Source organism: Humulus lupulus, chromosome 5 (genome assembly GCF_963169125.1).
Source record: "Humulus lupulus chromosome 5, drHumLupu1.1, whole genome shotgun sequence".
NCBI lineage: Eukaryota > Viridiplantae > Streptophyta > Magnoliopsida > Rosales > Cannabaceae > Humulus > Humulus lupulus.
In genome coordinates, this window is record NC_084797.1 from 205,353,134 (window position 1) to 205,365,357 (window position 12,224).

General features: G+C 32.4%; 1 protein-coding gene across 3 annotated transcripts; it reads right to left on the reverse strand.

Annotated features, from left to right (window-relative positions):
- Positions 1-6,061: 6,061 nt before the first annotated feature.
- On the reverse strand, positions 6,062-9,189 carry LOC133778071 (uncharacterized). Of its 3 annotated transcripts, none has more exons than XM_062217896.1 (4): positions 8,953-9,189; positions 8,559-8,718; positions 7,298-7,408; positions 6,062-6,720 (listed from the first exon to the last, which is right to left on the reverse strand). In XM_062217896.1, the coding sequence occupies exons 2-4, from the start codon at positions 8,673-8,675 to the stop codon at positions 6,481-6,483; spliced, it is 468 nt and encodes a 155-aa protein (XP_062073880.1). In that variant the 5' UTR covers positions 8,676-8,718; positions 8,953-9,189; the 3' UTR covers positions 6,062-6,480. The 3 variants fall into 3 exon arrangements, with proteins under 3 accessions (XP_062073880.1, XP_062073878.1, XP_062073879.1); XM_062217894.1 differs by having other exon boundaries at positions 8,559-8,770; XM_062217895.1 differs by having other exon boundaries at positions 8,559-8,693; positions 8,953-9,188.
- Positions 9,190-12,224: the final 3,035 nt, after the last annotated feature.

Consider the following 12,224-nt stretch of genomic DNA (forward strand, 5'->3'; position numbering starts at 1 on the left):
CAAAGCAACATTTATGGAAAGATCTTATGTATCCCGAATTTATTTCATGCAATCTTCTGAATATCCCATGATTCAGGGGATAATATCTGTAACAATATTGGGCAACCCTCCATGGGCCTATAAAAAGCAAGAGATGGCTCATGGGAAGGGACCTTTTTGCAGCTAAAAACCATAGAAATATAGAAATCATCTGTGAAAACTAGTATTGTTTATGAGGAGTGTTGAAACTCATTGAGCCCAAGCTCTCTGATCACACTTTTGTTCCCATATCAATATCATTCTAAGTGGATGTAGGTCATTACCAGATTCTGGGGCCGAACCACTATAAATTACTGTGTTTTCTTTACTTTTGTCATTACGTTATTATCTATACATATTCGCCTATATCATTCATATTTTGACTCCGTGTCGGTTGGCTAAAACGAGGGTCAACAATCTAAATCTACAATTTTGGTACAACCGTTAGTACTAACCGTTAACTGTCCATTAAGTATCCACGTGGCACATATGGATTTTGGGATGATTTTAGACTAAATTATTTAAATTCTTTAAATATTATAAAAATCATTTTAAATTTTAAGAAATCCAAAAGATTATTAAAAAACTAATTAATAATATCGATTTTGGGATGATTTTGAGTTTCAAGTTTAATTTGGGTTGTTTCCAATTTGTAAATTTAGTTTTATTAATTAGTTTCTAATAATCTTTTAGATTTTTTAATTTTTAAATGATTTTTATAGTATTTAAAGAATTTAGGGATATTGGCAGCGATAATACCAAAATCATTTATAAAGTTACACTTTAATACCTAAATTTACGAGTATAAAAATATGTCACGTGGATACTTAATGGACAGTTAACAGTGAGAACTAACAATTGCACCAAAATTATAGATTTAGGTATTATTACCGCAAAAAAAAAAAAAAAAAAAGATTTTGGTATTAAAGTGTAACTTCTAAAAAATTTTGGATATTATCACCGCCAATATCCAAAAAATTTATCCTTTTTTATTTGGTGCATAACCCAAAAAGATACATTTTTCTACTTGTGGATCTAAAATGGGTCGAGATATTTTTGGAAGATAAACATAAGATGTGCAGCCAAATATCTTTGATGGCAGATCCGAGTTTATTCTAGTAGTTAGAAAATTTATTTATAAGCAATCTGAAGGAGACTATATTGTAATACTCGAGTAGACATCCTATTTATCAAATAAGAAGCATTTAAAATTGCATCCCCTACAAATATTTTGGTACATTCATATAAAACATCATAGCACGAGCAACTTCCAAAAGATGTTTATTTTTTCACTCTGCTATCCCATTTTGTTCAGGAGTATCTGAACATGAAGATTGATGTAAAATCCCTTTACTTAGTAAAAAAAAGTATAACATCCCAAATTCCCTAATATGGCTTAGTGCCTGGATTAGGGGGCCGAGAGGCAATAATTGTTTTAATTATGTGTTAATATTGTATGATCATGTTATTATGTGAATTATATTATAACATAATTATGTTTACATGTTTAGAAATATTAAATGTGTATGTGGGCCTGTTTCTTATAAGAATGGCATTTTAGTAATTTGACCCGCTGAGGGTATAATTGTAAATTTGAGTCTGTGTGATTGAGACCACATTATTATGTAGATATATTTGGGTTACTCGACGTGAGGCGATCCTGGTGAGCAAGTTAGCGAAAAAGTCACAATGGGGTAAAATACCCGGCTCGGGGTGAGTTTAGGGATATTTTAGTAATTTAGTACATTGCTGGGATTTATCAGGTAATGGGAGATCAAATAATTATTATTTTTTAGATATTTGGGGGTTTAGAGGAACACTTGAGGATTTACGGGAAGTGGCAATAGACGAAATTTCCCTTGAAGGGCTTTGGAGAGATTGGTTTTGCCTAGGGGTATTTAGGTCATTTGGTGCCTAATTAGAGATGAACTAGATGTTTCTTCAACTGAAGGGAAACTAAGAAACAGAGTAAAAAAAACCATAAATACTTTCTCTCTCTCGCAACTCTCTCTCCCTCTTTTGGTGGTTTGAGGAATTGGAGGAATCAAACTTGGAAAATTGAAGGATTGAGCTTAGGAAACTTGGGGATTAGCTCAAGGGTGTTATCATCTCAGAGGTAAGGGTTTAAATTCGAACTTCTTCTTGATAGTTCTATGGTTTTAGTTGGAGGCTTTAGTTTTTGCATGTTTGATAGTTTGGAGGGTGAATTTTGGATTGTTGATGAGCTTTTTAATCTACTAATTATCTAGGTTTTGTTGCTGTAAAGGAGTTATATTGGTTATGGGGATTGAATTAAATATTTGAGTGTAATTGGGCTGTTTTTAGTTGGGTTCGGCTAAAGGAAAAACCCAGAATTCTGGGTTCGAAGGGGTCGGGTCGCGGCCCTGTTCTTGGTGTGTCACGACCCTCTAGAACAAAAAGGGAGCCAAGGAGGGCTCTGTCGCGAGGGTGCACCGCGACGCCTCTTAGGCAGGGTCACGGCGCGTGTGTGATGTTTTGGGGAGGCTAAGCCTCTGATTGAGGCGAGCCGCGGCACAAGAGCATGGGGCCGCGACTCTTAAGAGGTTTTTGGCCCCCGAGAAGGTTTTGAGTGCAGGAACTCAACCTTATGAGCTCAGCATCAATTCTACTACCATGTTTGGTGGGATTTGATGTCCCGGAGGCTAGGACTCAGTTCGGAAGCCTTTATTCACTCGTTGTTGATGGTATTCTTTATTATGGTTGTGACTAGGTCAACGCTAAAGGCTCGAATCAGGGATCGTACTCAAGAGTCGTCATTGGTAGCTTGCACTTGGACCGAAGGTAAGAAAACTGCACCTAGAATATGATATACATGATTGGGGCTCGACCCGAATGCTGAGTATAATCTTGATTTAGGCGTTAGGCCTGTGAATTCGCATGATTATGATTATGCCTATGTATGTTTGATTAAATGTATTATAATACATTGTATCTGTATATATGTATGATAAATGGAATATGTGACTGTCTGCTGTGACTAGGGAGCTCAGTAACCAGGGAATTGTTGTGATATCTAGTTAAAGATCGACTTATTAGTCGATGGCATATCTGATTTGAGGGGCTCGACTTATAAGTCGAGGGTCTCCGAAGCTCGGCTTATATAAGTCGAGGATCTTAAAGCTTCAACTTATAAGTCGGGGGCATGTTAGGCTTGTCTTATAAGTCAAGGACATGTAGGACTCGACTTATGAGCTGAGATTGGCATTACGCACGTGGAGTGCAGGCCACCATGGTTGGGCCACCTTGGGGGTACGCCAAGCACCTGACTGGCTCAAATGCCAAACAAATTGAAAGGGATTGCGACACACACTTGTGCAACTCTATGGTTGTTGATTTGTATAAGATCTATGCTAGATTCAGTTATTACTGTTAGTCTGATATATTACTCTGTGAATTGTTTAATATGTTTTCTTGCTGAGTCTTTTGGCTCACGGGTGCTTCGTGGTGTAGGTAAAGGTAAAGAGAAGCTTGGCCAGCCATGAGTTGGAGAGCGATAGCAGTGACATGTACATACGCAGTCCGCTCGACCGCCACAGCTGAGATACTCAAGGAAGCTAGGGTTGAACCCAACTTTTGCCGCCTAGGTCGACTTATTATGTAACCTCTGTGTTGTAACCAACTTTTAAACTTGTGTTTTTGGGATCCCGTGTAAAGAACAAAGTTTTTGGTTTAATGAAAATGTTTATGACTTGACCAAATTTTTAGTACCTAAACCTTTAGTGACTTAATCACATGTTTAGTCCAAATGACTTGTTTAGTAAGTCCAGCACTAATTTTAAACACACTTGGTTTCGGACCCTAATTAGCAGGGTGTTACAAAAAGTGTCCAAAAATTTGTTATAGTATTATGTGTCATTATCAGATCTTAAAATGTCGATCTTTGTTTGAAATTGACTTTCAATCATATTGTAAAAATCCTTGAAAATTTTCTCAACCTCATATTTTTCATGCATCAAATAAACCCAACATAGACAAGTGTAATCTTCTATGAAAGTGACAAAGCATTTTTTATTGGAAGCAGTAGCTACCCCTGGGGTCCCCAAACATCACTATGAAAGAGATAAAATGGTTTTAATGGTTGATAAGGTTTAAATAGTGAAGGAAACAAGTGTTTTAGAAAAATAAAACTAGGATGACCCAATCTGAAATGCCAAACTATTATTTAATCAAAAACAGACATAGAACTGATACTACTAAATACTTAAACAATTTTAGAACTAGAGAAAATATCCTCAAAATAGTAAAGACCATTGCTCATTCTAGCACTGCCAATCGTCATCCCCGAGCTCTTTCCTTGAAAGACACATTGAGATTCAAAGAATGTGACAAAAAAATTAGAATCTGTAGAAAGTTTACTAACACATAAAAGATTGCAAGCAAGTTTAGGGACATGGATGAAAGATTTCAGATTAATTTTGTCTGAGATTTGGATTTGACCTTTACTTTAGGGGAATAATTTCCATATGAAATTTTAACCGTTTTATTACCAGACATGGTGAGTGGATTTAAAAAATTTAAAAGGATTGGTCATATGATTAGGGAGGTACCTGAATCTATTATTCATGAAGTTGAAGAGTTATAGAAGGAAGATAGAGCCATTGATTTATTACCAATGTGTGCCACAGAAGCATTATGAGGTTTAGATGATGACCAACCATATTTCATCAATGCAAGAAGGTGCTCCATTTGTTCAGGGGTGAAGGGGTTAGCTTCAGCCTCATTAGCAGTAGGGAAACACCCACCTTTTTCAGACTTGCTCCTCCAATTTGCAGGTTTTCCATGCAGCTTCCAATAGGTTTCACGTGTGTGCCGCGGCTTGTCACAGTAGTCGCACCGTACATGCGGTCTCTCTCCTAGTTTTGGATGGTACCCCTGATTTTTGGATGAAGTATCACCAGCAGCAACTAGTGTTGAACTTTCAGTCGCTATTCCAAGCCCTTTTTTTTTTCCATCATCACATTCCCCTACTTTCTTCTCTACTTACTTCAGAAAATACCTCACCAATCGAAGCAAGGAGCTGTCTTCCAATAATTCTCCCCCTGACTTCATCAAACTCCACATTGAGACCAGCCAAGAATTTATAGATTCGGTCATCTTCCACCTCCTTGTTGTGGTGGCGAGCATCCTCCATTGATTTCCACTCACATATGTTTTGTAGAGATCTATGTCCTGCCAAATTCACTTCAAAGAGTTGAAGTATTTGGTGACATTATCCTCTCCTTGCCGCATCTCACTACTCTTGAGAGGCAATTCAAACATTTGAGATTGATTCCCCAAATCAGAATACATCTGATTAATATTTCCCCAAAGCTTTTGTGTTGTCAAATAGCACATGTAGTTAGAGCTAATATCCTCCTCCATAGAGTTCACTAGCCAAGTCATCACCATGGAATTTTGAGCATCCCACACAACATATGTTGAAATCTGTCTTTGCTAGAGCCTTCACTTTACCTGTCAGGTACCCCATCATTCCATGACCCCTAATGTACATCCTGAGACCAGCAGAGGAAGTTCTCACCATTTAGCCGAACTCTGGTGATTTGAACAGAGTGGGAATCGTTGGTTTTGATTGGGCTGGCAGAGATAATATCAGGAGTATTTTGGATGGTGGTTTCATGAATTTTTGGGATGGTGGTAGTTTCAGATACAGGTGTAGTATGAGCCATAGTGAACAAAAGAATGGAGAAGATAGTTTTGACAAGGAACTTGTCTCTAATACCAACTTAGAAAATAGATTAAAATGTTGTATTTTTCTCATTTCATGGTAGAAAATATATACAATGGCTGAAAATGTAGAATAGGACAGAATATAACCTAGCTTTCACTACTTTCCTAATTCATACATATTTGACAACTAGCAAATAATATTTACCGATATACAAAATATTTTCTATAATAAATACATATTTGATTTTATTTTTCTAAAAAAAAAAAACTGTATCGACCCTAAAATTATCTAATCTCTAAACACATGAATTTGAGAGAAACAAAATAAAAACAACAAAAGCAATGAAAATTATAATAAACCAAACACGCATCACAAGCACTTGATTGAGGATTAATGCGTTTACATAACTGGGAATTAATAAATCGTAAAACAATTTTAGATTGTGAAGCTCCTAATAGAACACAAAAAAATTGTAAGACCACACCTTCCCTCCAGACCAAACCCCTTTCTTCCAAATCTCCCCCAAGCACACCAAAAGTTCCTCACAATCTCACTTTATCATACGGGGGCGAAATAAATCTACAGACAAAACAGGATATCATAATTGCATAGACAAAATCTTATTGATCTGACTCGGTATTTTACCAAGTTTTAACTTGGTTATTAAGAGAACCAAGCAAACTCATGACAAAGCACTATTGATTAAATGAGAATAAGTGTTGGCAAGTAATCTCACAAAATTGAATTCTAAATCTATTATATATTGCATGAGATCATCTCATCTGAGCTTGGTCAGGAGGGCCAGAGGATTCTGATTCCTGGTTGCTTGCATTATTCGTGTCTACATTATGCACCTTTGCATTTTGCTCTGCCTCGGCTTTTTCGAGCAAAGCCTGTTGCTGCATGGCTGTCATCATCTGCCTCATTGTTTTTTCTTCTCCTTCGAGTTGCGCTTTCATTAATGTCTCAGCCTCTTTATCAAGTGGCTTGAAGTAATCCTCAATGGCAGCCTCCTGCAAATTGTGATCAAGGCCATCAAATATTTCCCATTACCAGACAAACGTTTGAATGATATTTTGCATGAGATGTGCTGCACCATAATGACATAATTTATCCCACCTTGCCTAATTTGCACAACCTAGCTTCTGCAACAAGATCACTGGTCTCAGCTAGTTATACACCAAGGCATTTGATGTTAACTTAGGGGTTATATGCTACACACCTTATTCAAATAAGGTTACTCTATATGCTGTTGGATACAGGTATTATACATTAGTTTTGCTCTTATTTTTTTGGTTTTTTTGTTTGGTGGACTTGTATAGTTTGTACGAAGACTGAGGTGTATTATCTGGCAAGAAACTAGTGTTTATTCCCAATTATTTACTTTTTATGAAGTATCTCTTTTCAGTAAATGTTTTCCTGAATAATTAATAATAAAAAATTTATATATATAAAAAGAAAAGAAGAAGACTTAATAACATAGAAGCAAGAAAACAAGAGAAAAAAAGATAACCCGGCAATATGAACAGCATTCAAAGCACTTTTCAACAGAAAGATAAAAAGCATTCATGTGTCAAACAACCAACTTACTGTTTCTTCTAGCTTCTTATTCAAATTTTGCATCTCCTCAACCATTCGGCGAACCTCTGATAAAATAACCTGCTCTGGTATCTTTCTTATGGCTGCCTTCTTTGCTTCTGCCTGGGGAAAGAATGAAAAGGAAAGGTGAGGTGAGGTGAGGTGAGGTACCAAGCACATTGCAAAAAAAAAAATATTACTATTCTTTTAATGCACAAATCAGATCTATGGTCTACCCTAGTAATTGAGAACACTCAATACATAGAATAAAATAAAGCAAGGTCGAGAAAAGAAGCTTCAAACAAGCACAGTGATCGTTTTCAACTTCTTTTCCAGCATAAGAAATTATATTACTATTCTTTTAATGCACAAATCAGATCTATGGTCTACCCTAGTAATTGAGAACACTCAATACATAGAATAAAATAAAGCAAGGTCGAGAAAAGAAGCTTCAAACAAGCACAGTGATCGTTTTCAACTTCTTTTCCAGCATAAGAAATTATATTAAGCTCCAGAAAATCCAACATACTTAATTTATGAGGTAACAAAGTATTTTCATAGCAAAACCATTTTTGCTACAAGTTCACTGGAAATGGTGAAATCTATGATAAAAAAAAAAAACTCACAGTACACATTGTATTCTTTACTTTAATTTTACAGTAAAACAGCATTATTCCAGCAAAGCAATAAGTACATAAGTATCGTCATTTGGTCTGCACTTTTTTAACACCAATTTGGACTATATATATACGTGTGTGTGTGTGTGTAGTAGCTGCAGTTGATTAAGTGAAAAATCTATCTTAAGAATCAGTCTCGTGGTACATATTTGCACATTTTTCAATATCTTATGTATTCTCTAATAAGAATATTGTACTTAAACAATTAACAGATTACAAAAATGGCTAAACACCAACCATTACCTATCTTGCAACATGCAAACATACATACAAGCACAAAATCGAAGGGTCTAAGTTAAGAAATTAACAAGACAGGGGGGTGAAGTTCAATCAACGAAATATATATTACATGAAAGATCTAAAGTAGAGGTTCAATTACAAAAACAACACAAGTAGGATACTGAGAAAACTTAACTAAACTATATTTGCATAAAATGCAAGACCATAGTAGTTCTCATGCCATGCTAATGATAACCTTAACATTGTCGCAATCAATCTAAATGGAAATTCTCGTAATAATTATTCACAGAATCAATACATTGACAAGAAAAAAGGTTATACGTATATACATACAGGTGTGTGTGTAGTATATATACCTGTTTGATGCGGTTCTCCATCTGCAATCTGAAATTCCTGATTCTACGTTCTTCATACCCAGAAAGAACTCTCACATAAAATAAGGCTTTTCTTCCAAATTCCAAAAATTTATTCATACTAACACCTTAAATTTCCTACACGATCACATAGAAACCAACTCTATGAAGGGTCGTCCAGTAGGGAATTTGCCCGCTGGATTTTTTTTTTCTTTCTAAATTGTATTTCCAAAGGAAGAAAACAAAATGAAATCATAATTTTGAAAACAAATATAATTTTTAACAACACATTTGAGAACAAATAGATAATCTTATCATTTGTTCGGGAAATCAGCTCAATCTAAGCTCAGAACTGCATTTGCAAAGTTTAAAAAATAAAGAGTAATTAATAAGATACCTGATAGAGATGAAGGGAAGAGAACCGGCGAACCCAGCTGGGAAGGCGGCAGAGAAAGAGAGAATTTAGGGTTTTTGTGAGAATTTGAGAAAGAAACGATAGCTTTGCCGGAGGAAGCACTGATCTGGAATTTTTTTTCTGGATTTAATAGATGATGAAATCGGGGATCAGTTGGAACTAATATAAATAAGGCTTATAAGGATTTTTTTAATTGAACTATTACCACTACTAAATATTGTCCTAAATTATTTGGCTCGTTAAAAATACTCCTCAACATTTTATATTACTGAATGGTGAAACTTCTGTCCAATTTTAATAATAGAACGGTGATATGATAATACTACAGTGCTACCACGTGTATAATCAAACTATTACCGTTACTTAACTATGCCCCTCAAATTATAAAATTTAAAATTTAAATAATATTTTGAATATTAAAAAATATATATAAATATTATTAAATTAAAAATTCATTTAAATTAAATTAAATCATACAAAATAAAAACTTAAGGCGATATAGGCGACACCAAAGTTAAGGATCCACATGAGCTCAGTCTATGAACGATGTCACTACCCAACCAACTTTGAGTTCATTCTGACACATGCTCAATACCCAAGCCAATTTTTATCACCATCAATTTTTTTTTTAATTTTAATGGTTTTTTTTTCCTTATTTTAATATTCAAAATATTGTTTAATTTTATGGGGAGCACAATTCGATAATAGTAATAGTTCGGTGGGCAATAATCATATTTATTATTTATATTATAAACAAGTTATTGACGTGGCAATAACACATTACCATTCTGTTAGTGAAATTAGACAGAAGTCCCACATTTCAGTAACGTGAATAATTCAAAATAAATTTTAACAAGTTAAAAAAATCAAGAGCACAATTTGGATTGGTAAAAGTTAAGGGAAAAAAAATCATAATAAGCGTATAAATAAATAAATAATGCACTCAAAATTTAAGCCATGACCAAAAAAGAAATATATATATATAATTAATTGATAAAACATGTTATGTTAGTAAGAACAAAAATAATATAATTTTTTTACAAAAAAAAATAATATAAACTTTGTAGTATAAATAAATAAAAAATTATAAGTTATACTAAAATTTCCAATTTATGTAATTTAGCACATTGGTTCAACTTCAAAATTTTGACTTTTTTTAACAAAATAAATAAATCACATATATAAATAGAAAATAAGTTTTTTGTTTGAAATATATATTGAGATTTGAATACTGAATGAAGTAGAACTTATATAAATCGAAATCTCATATATTCTATACACAAAATTTTGATTCAATAAAACTAAATACTCATTTGAAAAGTGATTTTACTCATTTGGTATCTTGTATATTTTTTTTTTCAATACAAAGTATCGTTTTAGTACTTTTTTTTTTAAATATTATCAATGTGACCAGACTGTCATCATTTATATATAATTAAGTAATTAAATTTGAATTTATAACTCATATGATTAAGAACAATTTAATTTAATTAGAAAAAAAAATATTAATTAAATTTGAGTTTAGGGTACGAAATATGTTCGATATCAAAATCCAAGGTACCAAATATGTACAATTTCAAAATATAAGGTATCAAATATATACGAATTTAGAATGCATTGTACCAAATGAGTATTATTGTAAACGCATAATATCAAAATGATACTTTAGAAAAACACGTATTACCAAATAATTACCTACCCATTTGAAATTTCAAAAAAGATAGCAAAACAAATCATCTCCTTCATCATCTTTGACAACTAAAAAGATGGATCTCAAAACACAATTTACTTACTCACATTATAATCAATTCTCCGACAACCATCATTTTTAATAATGGTTACTTATTTAAGACCATAGCCACCAAAATGAAAATTATACTCAATATTATGTTCACATTTTTCTACGATTTTGATCGAAAATCAATCTTGATTATATTAATTTTGTGATACTCAAAACAAAATTAACTTATCTTTTATTTTCAATAAAAGAATAAAGACTCTGACTATTAATATTGAATTAAATATTGAATCTTAATTTAATTTTTAATTTTTCTTTCCAAGAATTAGAAAACACGACACAACAATTAATTACTAATTTTTTTAATTTCAAAGTGAGAACGAGTTACATTTTAAACATCATATCATATTGAAACAAAATTGCAAAGATAGATATCTAAGTTTGTAATTCTCTGTATTTTTGTTGAAAATCAGTTGTAAATTGGTTGATTTTGTATTAGATTAAAAGAAAATAACAAGAACCAACATGGAAAAATAAGGAAAAAAAATCCATAACATGGTTTTGTAAAAACAGAAAGTGAAAAAATTAAAACAATGACAGACAACACAAAATAATAAAAGGAATATCCATAAAACTAATAATTGGAAATGAGGAAGAAAACTATAAAATAAATAATGACCCTCAAGCCCCCTTAATTTTTAGGTCCTTTATATTTTTATTATTATTTAATTTTAAAAAATATATATGAGTACAGTATTAAAGAAATTAAAAATTTATATTTGCCAAAAAAAAAATTAAAGATTTATATACATCATTTGCGCTTAAGGGGATGTTAGGGGTGTTCAGGATCCAAACTAATCAAATTACTCCGAACCAATTTAAACAAATTTAATTACAAAAAGTTGGATATCCAATTACAATTGGATTTGAAAATTTTGATGTTAATTGGATTGATTTGTTTGGCAGATGTAACTATGAAAATCCAATTAGAAACTGATCTAATCCAATTATAATTAATATTTTTTTATATAATTATATTATATATAAAATATATTTAATTAGAATGTTATTGATTTTGGATCCTATGTTAGCACTTTGAAAATATTATTGTTGTTGTGTTCATATTTGGTTAGTATCTAAGTATTTTAGTTATTAGAACACATTAGTTTTTAAATTTGAATGGTTGCATTGTAAATTTAATTCGATGATTTAATGTGGTAATAATAAGAACTTAATTTAGTATTATTATTAAATAGTGTTTAGTTTTTTTTTTTTTTTTTTGCATGTTATTTTTATTTGTTAATTTCTTTAATAATAAAACTCTGGATTCATTACAAATGGATTGGGTTTTGAGATCAAATAAGATTAGATGATGATTTCCAATATATAGTGCTCATATTTTTCACTTGAACAAATAAAACAAAAAAAACTTGAATGAAGTAGTGATGAAGTAATCTTCTCTGATGTAAACTTAGCTTAGTTTCCGAATAAATTTCGCTAATATTTTTTTTCTAGA